Source organism: Ascaphus truei, chromosome 1 (genome assembly GCF_040206685.1).
Source record: "Ascaphus truei isolate aAscTru1 chromosome 1, aAscTru1.hap1, whole genome shotgun sequence".
NCBI lineage: Eukaryota > Metazoa > Chordata > Amphibia > Anura > Ascaphidae > Ascaphus > Ascaphus truei.
The window spans coordinates 408,420,433-408,437,281 of NC_134483.1; the positions used below are offsets into that span (position 1 = coordinate 408,420,433).

Here is a 16,849-nt window from a genome sequence, read left to right on the forward strand (position 1 = left end):
TTGTTTAGTGTATAGTCACAAAATTGTTCAAAATGTTCCCGCAGTGGGGTAAGGTTGGAAAGTTAAGTGAGCTATCATTATACAAGCATCTGCAAAGCTTTGACTAGCTCAATTATTTCCAGTCCCCTTTGGCCAGATGCTTCTGTGGCATGAAACAAAATACTTGGTTGTAAAATTGGTATTTATATATTTTTTTTTTATAGTTTGTTGTAGATGCTATACAAATCAGATAGAGCTCTAATACTTAATGTCTATTTCTGTTTTATACCCCTTTCATGTTTGTCTTTCTAGTGATTTTATTTTTTGTCTACTAGGGCAAATGTTTGTAAGAAATCACAGTTGGCTTTGAAGGGCATTACAGGAAATACTTAACAATTATCCGAACATAATAATGTTTCTTTCAAAGCTGACAAATAACTCGGAGTTGTGTCTGTTTTTGTGTGTTTTTTTTTTTTTCTCTCCCTACATTTTTTTTTCTCCTGATGTAAGTTTTTAATTTCTATTGCGCAGTATACAACCATTGTAATTTAAGTTTTTAATGCGTTGGCTATATTACAAACGTATGCTTAGATTCTTTATTAATATTACCCTGTGGATTGAAATCTACAAGTAAGAGCGTTTGGAAATACAAGGCAAAACCTCTTATCCTTATGAGGTTAAACATGAGATGTTACAAAAATAACTTTTTCCCAAGACTTTTTAAAGAGCCAACACATTCAGTTTCCTGAAATAACTTTAATAATGTATTTAAATACAGTGGGCTGCAGCTTTGTGTATAGCACACATGGGACAAGCCCACGTATAATTCACGTTTTATGGGGGGAGTTTTCTTGTTTGACCAACTTCAGATTATCCCTTAAAAGTGCAGCCCCAAACTACCTTTGGTGTAGGAATAGGAAACATTTGGTATATTTGGGGCTAGACTTTTTATCATTTGTAATAGTGAATAATTTTGGTTCTCATTTACATTGTTACGTAGTACAGTATGAGACGGCATCCAAAAACATCAATTGGGTCAAACAGTTTATTGTATATGAATACTTTAAGTCTACCCTAATTTTGTAAATGTTTATGTTTTGATTTGTTGTAGATTAGACTGGATTCTGAACAATGTATTGTATGGCTGAGGCCCCGCTGCACGCACCGCGGTCTGCAGTGAAATTTTTTCGGCGCAGGGAGCGTGGCAAAGAAGGGTCGGGGGGTCCGTCCATCCCACCCCCCCTCCTCTCACCACTTTAACGTACCTCTATTTCTATCTCTTCCCCCCCCCCCATGTATTTCTCCTCTTATTACTTCCCTCCACTCTCTTCCTCCTGTCTCTCTCCACACTCTACTTCCACTCACTCTGCTGTCCCTCCCTCTCCTCACATATTCTCCCCCTTGTCTTTCCCACGGTGAGATCATTTTTATGAGGGCCTCCAGTCAGTGCCCTACAGTGGAGGGGAGCTGGAGCCCTTTTGATTTGGTCCCCCCCAAGGGGCTGTAAGAAACACAAGAAAAACAACATACATATACATACATGCACACACTTCTCTCCCCCCCCCCTGTACCTTTTTGGAGGTGTGGCAAGCTCTGACAGCTCCAGCCCCCAGTGCTGATAGGCTCACCAGCGCACCACGTGACTCACCGCTCGGGATCGCAATTGTCTTGCATCCCCTGGCGGCTGAAGCGTCACAGCGCGTAGTGAGCCTCGTCTGATGGAGGCAGCGGGGACAACAAGACTGGCGATAAGGGGCTGGTGGCCCATGCGCGCGGCCACCCGCAGCGGGTCCTCAGCCTAAGGGTGTCCAGTCTTAGCTTTCTGTCTGCTTATCCATGACCTGGTGCATGGTAGCAGTGTGGAGTGATGATTCTAGTCGAAACTTCATTCCCTTCTTGTGCAAAATGAATTGTTAAATAATGCCAGGTTAATTTGATCGGTGGAAAAAACAGAAAATAATAGTTTGATAGCAGTAACACTTTTTTTTTTGTTTTTATTTTGAGCCACTGATTGAAAAAAAAAATTGTTGATTTTAAAATCTTCAGTGTTCGTTTAAAAATAAAAAATCTTGGAGTGGGTAACAATCGGTAATTAAATGAATGGACTTTAATATTTAAGGTATGACTTGATAAGTAGTAAACTAATAATCTTTGTAGGTGGCATAATATGATCACGTAATGGCATTTTGATAAAGGAAAGTAGCAAAGTGACTCAAACCATTGCTGTTCTGCATGTTTTGGAACATTTGTGTGCAGAAACACGATTTCAAATACAAAGAGAAGCGTATTACATTGTAAATGTCTTAAACCCCAGAGGAGAATGCCGAGCGGTTGAGATTCAATGATCATTTATGCATGTATAGTCGGTTGCCTTTACTGTATTTCTCTGACCATACCTCTTAAATGAAGTCAATTTAAAAAGGGTTTTGGCCAATATTTTTAGTCTGATGGTTTATTCATATATGTGAATTTACGATTAAACTTCAAACTGAAATGGATGGAGTGGTTATTAGCCATCAACTGTTAACACGTTGAGGTGCTTTCCAAACTGTGCGCGCTTATGGATTAACTATCCAATCATTGTGATGATTAATGACTGGTCTTTTAGCTGGCTAATTTAGAACAAAATCTAGTAATTAATTGCAAATGATCAGCTTTTCAGTTACAAATTCAAATAATGGAAGAAAAACAAGCAACAACTTAGTGTTACATTACTGATTGCACCTTACTCACTGACAAGGCTGAGTAAATACGTGCCTGCAATTTATTTTTTCACCTTTAATACATAATCTAAAATACAAATATATTTACAGTGTGGCATGCTTTTTGAATAAACTGGTTAAATTTGGTTGTTTTAATCTCCCCATAATGCGAATAACAAATTGGCGCTTTATTGTTTTGATTAACACTCAAGTTGTGCAATAAAACCCAATCTATTTGTTACCTGTAAGGGTTTTTGCTCGACTAATGTCTACATCCTGCTGCTATACCCATGATGACTTGCCTACCATGGACAGTTGAAACAAGTTCTAAATTTTGACTCCCCCTTAGGTAATTATCTATATGGTGGATTCTATTAGTCAAGACAGCCTCTCTGTATTCACTTAACATTCTGCACCGCTTCCTAACTCTCCTACATTCCTCAACTCCTTTTCCTCCGTCACAGAGGAAGTGTCGTTGCCGATCTCCTCTTCTCCCTCTACCACTTGCCCTCTTGAGCCAATTCCCTCCCATCGCCTCACCTCTTGCTCCTACTCTAATCCAATTCCAAAGTGCGGGGGAACTGTTTGAGGCAAGGAGAATCCTGCTTGTGCAGCCAACACAACATAGACAAACAATTTCTTCAAAGTGCAGGTCTCCTCTAAGACAGAGATACAAAGTAGAGCTCTGCTCAAGTTCATAATAAAGATCTCCAATTAATGTGATAGCCAAGAACAGTGGAAAGGCACGTTTCAGGTCCCACATGGACCTTTTATCAGGTACTCACCTGTTGCTCTTACTCTAATCCCCCACTCACATTTTCAACTCCTCCTTCTACTCCAGTACATTATCTGCCTCCTTCAACATGCAACAGTTATACCCTTACTCAAAAATGGCAAGCTTGACCCTGCATTCTTATTATTGCTGCCTCTAAACTCCTTGAACGCCTTGTTCTCTTGCTTGATCCATTTTCTCACCACCTATTCTCTCCTAGACCGTCTACAATATGTCTTCTACGCTGCTCACTCCACACTAAGAGCCCTCCCCAAAATAATGACCTCCATGCTGCAAAGTTAAAGAACATTACACTCTGTTCATATTACTCCACCTCTCTGCAGCCTTTGATACTGTGGACCACCCTCTTCTCCTTTCCATAGTCTATACCCTTGGTATCTGTAGCAGAGCTCTATCCTGGATTTCCTCTTACCTCTCCCATAGTACTTTCAGTGTCTCGTTTGTCAACACTTCCTCCTCTGTTGATCTCTCTCTCTGTGGGTGTACTCCAGGGCTCTGTACTGGGACCTATTGTCATTTCTCTTTTCACACACTCTAGGTGACCTTAGTACATATCTAGGATTCAAATATCACCTCTATGCTGGTGACCCACAAATGTACCTTTAAACCCCTGACCTTACACCTGCTGTACAGACCAAAGTCTCTGAATTTCTCTCCACTATATCATCCTGAGTGGCCCTCCGCCGACTGAAACGTAACATGTCCAAGACTGACCTCATACCTTCTCCCAAGATTGGCCCTACTGCCCCCTTCTATATTATTGTTGCCAATACTATCACACACCCAGTATCAAAAGCATGCGGCTTAGGGGTCACATTTGACCCCTCCCTTATTCTCCTCACATTCACAATGTAGCAAAAAGCTGTAGTTTTTACCTCTGTAAAATTGCAACTTTCCTTTGTTTTACTGCTAAAACTCTAATGCAGGCCTTCATGCTCCCCTGTCTCGACTATTGTATCCTTCTAGTGTCTGGCCTTCCTGCCTCTCACCTGTCTCCCCTACAATCTATCCTAAATAATGCTGTTAGAATTATGTTACTCTCCCTAAATCTGTCTCCGCGTCTCTCCTGCTGACATCCCTCTCCTGGCTTCCTATTAAACTCTGTATTACTTGAAAATTCTTCTCCGTTTTAAGGTACTCTTCTGCCCCTTCTTACATCTCGGCCCTAATGTCTCGATAAACCCCTTCCGACAATTGCATTCTGTTCAAGGATGTCTTCTGTCTATACCTTTTTGTAACTAAAGCCCTCTCCCGTCTAAAACCTTTCTCCCTCTCTGCCCCGCACCTCTGGAATGCCCTTCCCCCTCAATATCTGACTGGCACCCTCTCTCTCCACCTTTAGGACCCTTCTTAAAATGCAGCTCTTTAACAAAGCATATGTGTAGCTCCGCTGGCTAATACTATACATCAGAGGTGCACTGGCCTTGACCCCGTACAGACGCACTTACCATAACACCCTCCAACAGTCTCTGAGTTCTCCCTACTTACTACTTGGATTGTAATCTCTTCGGGGCATGGACCCCCTTTCCCATTTACTTTCATGTTTGAAGCGCTTATTCCCATTGTTATATGATGTCGCATGTATTGTATGCTGTGAAGCGCTAAGTACCTGGGTGGCGCTATATAAATAAAGTTATACATACTGTACTTGTGCGTTCCATGTTTATTGAATAAACAAGTTTATTTGCTGGTATATGTATGGGCACATGAAATGCTTTTGGAAATAATTTGGTCTGTATTTCAGATGGTAATATATGTGATATCCATTCAGCTGGTATAGTCTTATGGCTATATAAATGGTTACATGCATGGGCTTTTGTCAAATTTGGGGCACTGGTTAGTACAGGAGTGGCCAACTCCAGCCCTCAAGGGCAACCAACAGGCCAGGTATTGGGGATATTCTTGCTTCAGCACAGGTGGCTGTCATTCTGACTGACCCATTGATTCAGCCACCTGTGCTGAAGCAGGGATATCCTGAGAATCTGACCTGTTTTTGGGGCGTGAGGACAAAAGTTGTCCACCCTTGGTTTAGTAGATTTGAAATAAGGTGCTTTCTGATTACTAGTCACCTACCTGATCTTTACGTAGCTTGGCCATTCCACTAGAGGGGCCTGCAAGATTTGCATAGTTGTGTAATACAGGTGTACATAGTCCTGCGCTTACTTTTGCAAGAGGTAGGGAGGATTAAAATGTGTGTTCTTGTGTATAGAAATAAATATATATCTATATCATTATTTTATTTTTTTCTCTCTCCAAATGAGTGAGGGAGTTTAGTTGAAATGCTATCGCTGGAGATTAGTATCTTTTGTTTAAAATCCAAGACCATCTTTGTGTAACCTTAGAATAGTCCTCGTTTCCCCCAGTTCTAACCATTAAAACATTCTGGATTTTCCCGTTGTTTGGGAAATATTGCAATACCTTTTATTCTTTTCCCCAGTCGATGCCACTGAAAACGTTATGCAGCTCTGTGACTCTTTTACATGGGGGAATGATTAATGAAGAGTTTCTGCAATGACCTAATATTTTATCTGTAAATGCATGTAAATATTTTATTTTAAAGTTGCAAGTTTCACTGGTAGGTAAAAACATGGAAAATTCTGCATGGTTTCATAATACATGTTTAGTAGAGCTTTGGGTTCTTCTAAACATTCAGTATTGCTGTAACTGAAAAATTATACTACTGAGAATGTCATGTGGAACAGTTGTATGTGAATTTTATAGCTGGATTTTCACTACGCATTGCGATTTAAATATTTTGCACCAATGAATGATTGTGTAATAAGGAAATTAAATATGAGAGATTTCCTACTTTTTAAAATAATTTAATAGAAGTTAGATTAATAGCATAATTTCTTCATACTTTTTGAAGGAATATTAATTACATACCTATTACAAATTCTTAGAATATTGTAAGCTGGTAATCTAACAATTTTACAATTGGTCGAATTTATTGTTTGAAGAAATCTAGCTACTGCATAGTGATGTATTTTTTTTTTTTGGTTACTGTAAGTTAACTGAAATATATGAATGTGTGCTGTGTAATTGTTTATTTTTGTTCAAGGAACACTCGTGAATTTTTGTATTCTTTTATTTTTTATTAACCACATTAAGACAAAAATAACGCTTTTCATTGTGTTTTTGTACACTAATATTGATAGAATTCACCAATTTGTTTTGTTTTCACTTACAGGTTACTTTTGAAATGCACAAAGAGAGTCTGGCACAGATGTTTAGGGAATATGAAGACCAAGTTGATGGAGAAATAGGCCATGGTCCTTCAAGTCCACTACGCACTGTGTCTGGATGTGGCAGAGAATTAGAAGCCAGACCTCAAACACCACCTTTGGAGATTACTGAAATTGTTGGCACATCGGAATTTACTGCAGATACAGTGGCTACTTCCACCACCCAGGTGGAACAGAGTCATAATGGTACGCACAGCAGGTTTCCTAATACAGGAGACCTGGAACGTGAAATGGAAGCTGAAGAAAAAGCCACTTATGTTGAGATATCACTTAATCAAAATATGAGTGATGCAGGAGAACCAGAAAATATACAAATATCTTCCACAAACAAAGAGACAAAGGCCTCCTTTACAGATGAAAATAAGCAAGTAGAAAATAACTTGACACTTGGTGCTAACTATAATGAAACTGTGCACAAATCCTCTTTAGATGACCCATCAGAGACCTCAAATGAGCTCGAAAGCGAGACAAATGGGGGCATTGCTAAAATGGAGTCGGGCGATCATTCCAAAATACAAGAGGAGGCAAACATATCCGAAAGTAATAATGAGGAGTTCTCTGCAAAATCAGTGTGTGCTGAAGAGACTGACACTTCAGCGACACATTCCCAAAGTGTTGTAACAATTGGATTAGAAGACGAGACTTCCCCAACAGAGTTGGCAACTTCAGATGTCAAAGGGGCAGCATCTGCCCTAAATACAGCAGAAATCAAGGAAGAGGAAGAACCATGTAGTGAGAATGCAGAATTGGCTATAGCTGCTCCTGTTGCCAGCCCAAATGTTGGTGGTGATATAAGCACAAGCACAAGTACTTCAGATGTTTCCTTAGTCTCCGAAAGAAAAATAGCCAAGCTTGATGTTTCTAGTATTGCTTCTGATACTGAGAACCTAGAGCTAAAAGCCAGCACAAGCCATGAACCTGACCAGCCTTACAGAGCTATGCCTGAGGTATTCACTATATTTCTTTACTCATTCTTTGTTTTTGTATTTAGTTCCAGAAACCGAATAATGGGGCAGTATTCAAAGTGAAGTGTGTGCTAGATGTGCAGAAGACACTAATGGAATTTTATAAAGGGGTTTAACAGCTTGGTAACATCCTAGCTCGATTTTGTGTCCCACCCATAATTTAGAATGCTAAGTATTGCAATAGCAGTGCACACCAAGTCTATTATGCACGGTATTGCTAAAAATATGACCATTTTATATTTGCTGTAGTTTAAAAATGTGTGTACATATGTCAAGGCAAATTCATGAAAAGTAGCGTTTCCTGGATTTCCCATTTTGATTACAGGAAAGCTCTGAATAGCAAAAAAATTAATGGAAAGCTGAACCATGCTCCATGTCCGTAACCTAGTTTAATAGTAGTGAATCTAATAATATACCCTATGTGTAAAAATATATCACAAAAGAGAAATATGTATATACTGTACCTGTAATGTGTTTCTCTAGTCTGGAAAACTGAAATCTGTGAATAAGTGTTAAAAATGAATTAGAAGTAAACTGTAAAATTAAAATGACATAATGGGACTATCAAATGATTTAAGTCTGAAAATTGGAAATACGTGGTAAATACATTATCCAACGTACTGTCTGTTTGGGATGACATTGCATATACTACTAAAATATATTACTCAATACAGCATTATATCTAATAAACTATGAAATGTACTGTAGGCATATACAGTATTTTCTGGAACACAGGTGGGTCAGCCTATGACGTTGTAATTTCAGAATGTAACAAGGGTGGTCCGTAATATTTTTAGAACAATGTTATATATAATGCTATTGCCGATTTAGCTTCACTTTGTCTTCGTTTTATATTGTAACCTTTTTTTGTATTTTTTTTTTTGTTTGCTTTGAGAAGACCACAAAGCAGCCTGGATCATTGCAGGCAGAACGAGGGGCTTCTTCGGATGACCAGAGAAGAGATTCCAGATCTACAATGTTTCGTATTCCTGAATTCAAATGGTCCTTGATACATCAGCGGCTGCTTACAGACCTCTTATTTTCAATAGAGACTGATATCCAGATGTGGCGAAGGTTAGTTTGCACCCATCCATCTACAGCAAGGCATTGTTCCATCAGTCAGAGCTTTCCACTCCACAGGTTAATGCAGAAAACCTGAATTGATATCTAACCTTGTAACTATTGTTACTATGGTTTCAGGGAACTGTGATTTATTTGACGTATTTATTTTTAAAGGTTCTGTAAATGGTGATTGAAACCATTTGTGAATACGACAGCTATTTGCAACTATTTTTCTCTTTAAAAATCTATGGTTTAACTTTTTTATTTATATACCTATCTAGAGAAGAAGCATAAACAAAGACAAGAAGTAGACTAAAAATATTACAATTGGTGTTTTGAAGTTTCTTGAAGAGAAACAAAATTTTATTACCAGGGTGTGTAGTAAACAAACCTTTTGTTTGTCAATTTACCTCACTTCTTGCATCTCAGTGGAATGTGTATCCAGGTGCAGCCAATATTGATATCTACTATATCCACATCAAAGACAGTTTCTCAAGTGAATCCTGCACAAGCACTCTAGTAACAATGCACATGATAGGTGAAATGCCAGTCTCCTAGTAGTATAGGTGGTGCTGGCGCTTCCTGTGTGCCTACGGGTCCTCGCTCTGGACAAACTTAGAACCTACACGTTTCGCAACTCAGTCACTTTGAAACGCACACCCCGCATATGCACATGCATACCCGCATGTGTATATCCTATATATAATCATTAAAAAAAAAATATTTCCTACAGTCCCCCCCCCCCCCTAATGTTCTAAAAGCAAAGTTGGCAATTAATACATGTAATTGGTTAACATAATTTTCCTCACCGTTCCTCAGATACTACACCAGAGGGTAGTTTAGGCTTTGCCTCCTGCGGTAGAACAGGAAACAACTTAATCCGGAAGTGTATAAAATGTCTCAGAATGATTTATTTCTTTTCCGCCTACCTGGAGGTAGGAGCTTATCACCCAATTTTTTGTTTTACGGGCACTCGACTGCCATGGTTTAGAGATCACTAAGGTTGTTACCTGGGGAAGGCAGGGAGGAGAGTGTGGCTTCCTGCTCTCAGACCATCCTGCAGGTCTTTGAAGGGTCCAGCTCATTTTTATACTGTTGGCTAGTAAACCATTAAAAAGGCAACATGCTTACCTGCCGACATTGGGATTGGTGTCTTATAGAAATTCCTATCCAACGTCCCTGCAGTCATGGACGTAGTCTGCAACTCGGGGATATAAAATTTAAATGGGGGAAGGGGGTTGAAACTTGGATTACTATGATGGTGACAAACATCTGACGTAATGCGGTCTGATGGGAATCTTTTCTTTGTGGTCGATGTTACTGATCCCCACCCCCATGGCTTCTGCTGGGAAGCCCAGGCATCAGATTATGTATTCTTTTGTCCATGGTCAGACCCCTCAAAGTGGACACAAGATCCATGACCAAAGATGAAACATCGAAGACCGAACGCCTGTTTTCTTATTTTCTTATTTTCTTACTTTTTTTTTTTTTCAAATTCGAAGCAAATACATTATTCCAATAGTAGTTGGTGCACTATATAAGGGGCTTCTTGAAAGCGCCCTTGGTTCTGTTTTTGGGAATCTCTATCTCCAGCAGAATCAGATGTGGATTTATCTATGGGAACATAGCTTCCCAAATCCTCTTCAGATGATGGAAGGAGAAAATTAGAGGGGATTATGCTAACTTTTATATCGAAGGCAGCTCATTTACAAGTTACCAGATGACCAGTAAAGTCTCCGGTGATCTGGACTAGTCAGCAGCTTTTAGATGCATGCCACCTGGCACATCTACCAAGGGAAGAACTAGGGGAGTTCCCCCATTCCAAAGACCTTCTAGTTTCGGACGCCAGAACATGTTATGTGCAAGACATGGGTCATGTGGGAGAGGTTAACTTTTTTAATTTTATCAATGGCTGCTAGCGTGATCAAACCGCTGGGTCCATCAGCTAGTAGATGGGCTACTTGATAGGGTTTATAGCATATATTTCAAGAAAAGGTTCATTGGGATGCCAACTCCACTTGGTTCGGTCAAGAATTTAATTTAAGGCAACACGAAACCTCAAGTACCGAAAGGTCAAGAAGAAAATGGCACCTATTCTGTCCTCTTCTCCATGGCAAAGGTAAAAGTTTTTTTTACTTCAAATTTGTAAAACTGTGTTTAAAGAAAGCGATTCAGGATGCAATCTGTATGTTAAGTACTCTGGAGATTATCTGATTGCAATTGATTGAAAAAAAAAACTGTTGGTGCTATTGACAGCAATATTTTAAGATGAGCTATAAGGCACTAATACCAATTCACAGCACTACAGGTTGGCCTCTCCTCCACTTCCAGATTGTCCACAAGTCATTGTAGTGATAGCAGCTGCTCTCGGAGAAAAGGGGATTGCATTGTAAATGCTGAATCATAATATCTTCTGAACATCCATTTAAAAAGGGTACTGCAAGTTCTCCAAGATCTGGGATGGTAAATGGGGAGAAATGCAGATTCTCCCTTACAAAACATGCAGTTTTTAGGTTACAGTTCAACCTATTAAGCACTGGTGTTCCTACCAATTAAAAAGGCACAGAAGCTGTAAAATCAAGTGAAGAACTGTACAACTTGCTTCAAGAATTGTCAAGTGAGTGGTATGCCTTATGTTGGCTTAAATAAGTGGAAGCACCTTTTGGCTCTATCACACGTGACTCCTCAAACAGATCTTAAAATATGTAACACAATGTAACATTCTCTAGACTGTCCTTTAGCTACCCCTGCATGGAAATGATTACTACAGGTGCCAGTTAGCACTGTTTGTGAGCTCACTGCCAAAGTGCTTTAGTCAAGGTGGCATATTTAGGAGGAAGATCCAACCAACCATCAAATACAAAGCATTGAGAACCATGGAGCATTTAAAAAAAAAAGTCACTCAGAATGCAGAACATGTCGCATTAACCACTTTTATCGATCATCAAGGAGGCACAAGGTGTCCAACATTATTATAGAATCATCCAGGATAATCAATTGACAGAAGACAATGTGCCCAACATACTGTATCAGTGGTACACATAAGCGTAAAAGACGGTCATTGCAGATGGCCAAAGATATGGGAAGCGGGCTGGGCTCTCCATTCATATGTTTTAATAAGGTGGTGAATTGCTGGTGTTTATCAGAATTAGACTTAATGGTGACAAGGTCAAATACCAAAATTGTAAGGTTCTGCTCTGTTCAAGAACGGTCACCTAGATGATCCTAAAATGGAACTTCAGCCCAGGAAATATTTTTCCCCTGGTTCCAAGTAAGCAGCGAGTCTTGAAGATGAGGCAGGATAAAACAAATATAATGACCATTAGCTGATATTGTTACAGATGGGCTTGGTATTACAGATCTACAGTCAGTGTGGCCTCATTGTTTTCTGCCCAACATAGAAGATAGTCTATCACAATTGTGTGTTCTGTACCGGTTTTTTTTTTTTTTTTGACCACTTACCTTGATGTGCTGTTTTCTCCACACCATTTGGGTCTGGGTGAAGTATTATTTTTGTGTGTATTTCTCTCTCGTCCCCCATGACCGTGCACACGATGGTGTTTATGCCTCTCGTTGCTACCTTGTAGGACTGCCTTTTCCAAAGCATTTAAGACTCCTCCCTGAGAGCCACATGTTTTTCCTACCTGTGTGCGGACGTTTTAGCAGCGAAAAAACAAACAAGCTGTGAATTTTATGTGCAATGCTTCATTCAACACTATTTAATCTTATTGCCAGGTCTTCAGCTCTAGTGGTTTTTGCTCTATAGTTACTGTACAATCCTCAGCTACCGACAATGTTTTTAAGAACAGTCTTATTTTTCTTACCTTTTCTGGCGATACTTTTTTTCGGGGAGTTACTGGACACCATAATAGCAAGAGCTTCAGAAAAGGAAGCTTTTGGGGGGGGCACGCGCATGCGCATGCACGTGTGCAAGGGAAGCTCTGTGCAATCCGCCGCCAAATATTGATTTAAACCCCTGATTGGCTTTTTTTTTGGTCGGCCCACGGGCTATAGCAACAGTTAGGGGAGCTAGCAGGGATGCCCCCGAAGAGGGATTTGAAGCCGGGGACCCCAGATTTGTCCCGCAACAGCCAAGGACAGCCAGCGGCAGCAGTCTCCAAAAAGAAAAACAAAGATGGCGCCCGAGGTGGGAGCACGCGTCATCGAGCTCAGGCAAGGGATCAAAGAGGCAAGTTGCAGGGACAGAGGGGGACACCTCAGAGAGAAGGGCAATGCTGAGAAACGCAGCAGAAAGGGCCATCACAGGAAAAGAGCCAGAGAGAGGTGAGAGCTGTCACTGAAAGGGAGTATAGCATGGCAGAGGGGGATACAGTGATCACAAAGCAGAACCTCCAGAATATGCTTAAGGAACTGCAAGCTGGCTTTCAGTCAGCTCTGGATAGAGCTGTAAAGGAATTTAAAGCAGAGCTTTATTTACTTGAGAATAGAACTACAGAGCTGTAAGACAAGATGGACATTGCCTTACAAAACACGGTGAATACTGACTAAGTCCTACGCCTTAATGAAGAGATAAGAGCTATGAGAGATGGTATAGACGACCTGGAGAAAAAGGGAGCGAAGGCACAATCTACACATTTGCCATATCTCCGAGTCGGTGTCCGGAAGCACTCCAGCCATATCCGAAGAGCCTTTCTTTTTTTTTTTTTGGTCAATTCACCCCCTACTACAAGACGGTGATCGTTTAATGGATAGAGCCCATAGAGCTTTGGGTCCGAGATTTGATGATGCCAAAAGAAGCAGGGATGTGGTTCTGAGGCTGCATAAATATGCAACCAACCCAAAATAATTGGAAAATGTTGCAGAAACAGATGCTCAATTGACTTTGAAAATGAATCTATTCAGATGTTCCAGGACCTGTCCATGTTGACAATAGATAGGTGGAGAGGACTGCGACCGGTAACAGCGGTACTCCAGGAAAAGGGGATTTGCTATCGATGGGCTTTCCCGGTCTGTCTTAGTCAATCATGAAGGTAGACAGATCTGTTATCCTTGGGAATCTGCACATTTTTTTGTTGGCGCCAAATCTGGCCCCTATGGATAATTCGGGCCAGCAGCAAAGATCTTGGGACGACAACACAGAGGATGATCGATCAGACGAGGGGGCGATAGCCCTGAGATGAAAGAGCCAAGATGAGCCACGTTCTTGAAGGGGTCCTGCTGAGTTCCCCTGTTCATTCAAAGTTTGGAAGACCCCGTAAAAGTCCACTGCCATCTCCTTGACCAGCGATTCAGCAACCCAGAGAAGGCTATCCAGGATGTGTAGCAATATTTGTTTTCTCCCCACTTTTCTCTGTGTCTCCATCTATTTTTTCCAATCTATTATAGGGACTGTCTTATATATGATTTTGGAGCCTGCTGCCCACACCCTGGGTGCTGGTCTGCTACAGCTGATCGGTGGCCAAAACCAGTGAACACACGTAATGAGTGCCCCGACGATGGGTGAGGGGGCCTTGGTTCAAAGACTTAGAAGGGCTGGTTTTCTGTTTATAGACACAAAGGACACTAAGCCTCATTGAAAGCCAAGAGCAATTACCGCTCGAAAATGTAATGTTAATAGACATTGAACATTTAAAGATAAAATACAAAACCTGTTTTATATTTCTATCTGGGAAGCCTATCCCTATAAGTGCATTTAATACAAAATGTTTTATGTTTCTGTTCCACGGTTGTTGGGAATTGACGTGTCTTTTAGGCTCTTATATTCTAAGCAAGCTGTAGTGAGGGCACGATCAGGGGAGTGAGAGCAGGTGGAGGCGAGTGTGCAAGATCGGTGGGAACCCTGCATGCCCGACGTCGGGTCCTTCCCAGTAGGGCAATATGCCCACCAGGCCACGTAGCGTCTGGCTACAAATCTGTGGTGATTGGCTGGTTACACTCCTTATTCTATAGTTTAATTTTTGTTGTTGTTGTGTTTTTCCACTAGTTCCGGGAGGGGGAAGTTCCTTCCCCTTTTTTTTATTTTTTTATTTTAAAATCCCCATCTGCCATTAAAGTTTTTTGTTCACATAAGAGAGAGACCCGACCTTGGAAATGACTAGTCAAGCGCCATTGAAAGTTAGTTTGTATCTCTGAATGTTAAAGGTCTTAACAGTAATGGTAAGTGTAGATTGGCCCTAAAAGAATTTAGGAACCTGAAAGCAGATATTGTATTCTTGCAAGAGACATTTTGATACTCCGGAGCCCCCAAACACTTTCAGAGGGACATAACCTATCGCATTTTAATCTTCCTGAGAAAAGCGTAAATAAAAAACAGTCTGAGATTATTTTGAAACAGAATAACACGTGAATTTATTCAAGTCAAGTGCACAACGGAGACAGCTTTTGAAAAAAAGCTCTCTAACAATAACACGATATGCCATATATTTATACCCTAAAACCTAAAGCTCCACCCCTTAATGGGGGGGCTTGCGCGTCACTAATATTACCTCATTTTGTAATACATAACAATACTAAAGCTGATGTCATTTTGTAATACATAATAATACTGGATAACTGTCTGTCAACTAAAAACCATTATGGGGTTAAATGGGATGTGCCTATTCTGCCACTTTGCACATTGTATGAGAATCAGTTTCTCTAAGAATCTGAGCTTATCTCAAGGTTTCTCACAGCTTCTAGCCTGGTTACACTTTGAATTTGAAGCTGATTGGATGAGGAAAGATCAATAAAGTCAGCTAAGAGCGAAAACATTCCATGCCGGTTTCACATGTTTGTTTATACAGAAATGAAACACAGAAATTAAGACTCAGAGACAGACAAGATGGCGGATTGAAATATTCAAACAAAATGGCTTCATCCTAAATGCTGTTATGTTATGTCAGACCCCCTAATGTCTCAACTTCGTCAGTCCTTTACAAGCAAAAAAAAGTGGTTGCGATACTAATTAAATGAGATATTCCGGTCCAGGCATTTGAGGTTAAGAGATCAAGAGGAGAGGTCCCTCGTGGTTCACGGGCTTCTCTCAGGCCAACATATTATGTTATTGAATATCTATGCGCCCAACGAGGGACAAGTTGATTTTTTTTTTTTTTTAAGGGAAACACTGGAATCTAGGGGAATAGCCGAGAGCAGCTTCTGATCTTGGGAGGTCATTTTAATATGATACCAGAGCCGGATGTGGATAAGTCCACCCATTCAGAGCAATCACACTCTGACATATATAGTGTAGCTAAGAAATTTAGATTGCTACTTAAAGAATATGGCTTGTGGGATGCCTGGCGTAGCTCACATAAAGGACAGAGGGATTACTCTCTTTATTTGCCCCCACACGATTCGTACTCCAGAATTGATTATATATTTGTATTTTGGAAGTATTGGTCCACTCAGATATAGGGCATATCAAGTGGTCAGACCGCCCCAGTGGTGATCCTGTTCGATTCCCCATTTGCTAGGACTCAATCATTTCATTGGAGGATGACCAACTCATTACTGTACTACCCAGAGATTAGCACACAAATTGGAGACTCACTCAAATTATTTTCATATCAACAGTGGCTCTGTAGAATAAAGAACAATGCTATGGGTGGCACATAAGGCCACGATCAGAGGACAGCTCATCTCAATAGCATCACACAGAATACAAATAGAAAAACAAAAACATTTAACACAAAAATTGTAACATTGGATTAATCACATTAAAAAAAATCCATTGAGGAAAATTTATAAAATCCTGACCCAGGCAAGGGGGTGCAATTAGATGTAGAGAAGGCCCTTAAGTGGACTAAGCAGACGTGTTATGATAAGGCAGACTGGGTTTTGGCAAATAAACTTAGTGATCAGGTGAAGAGCTTTGGTCCCTGCTATTAAGTTAAAAGGAGAAGTGACTTACAACTCCTCTAAGATATCAGAGGAATTTGCTAGATTCTATATGGAACTCTACAACATTGACAATTCAACTCCAAATTCTAAAGCCCTGTACCCAACCCAGATTGAGGACTATCTCTGAGAGATTGTAACCTCCCAAAACTGTCAGACCACAAAACTTTAAATGCAAAAATAACTCTGAGTTAGTAAGGGCAGTAAGCTCATTCAAGCCATCAAAGGCACCGGGCCCAGATGGTTTCTCAAATCTGAATTGTAAAA

The 16,849-nt window shown here is 40.4% G+C and overlaps 1 protein-coding gene across 1 annotated transcript in view; it reads left to right on the forward strand.

The window, feature by feature from the left end:
* Positions 1-16,849, forward strand: part of LRBA (LPS responsive beige-like anchor protein) — a 608,431-nt gene that overhangs the window by 99,974 nt on the left and 491,608 nt on the right. Inside the window, exons 22-23 of the mRNA XM_075613691.1 lie at positions 6,665-7,666; positions 8,583-8,758. Of these exons, the coding sequence (XP_075469806.1) occupies positions 6,665-7,666; positions 8,583-8,758 (1,178 nt within the window). The remainder of the gene's footprint in view (positions 1-6,664; positions 7,667-8,582; positions 8,759-16,849) is intronic.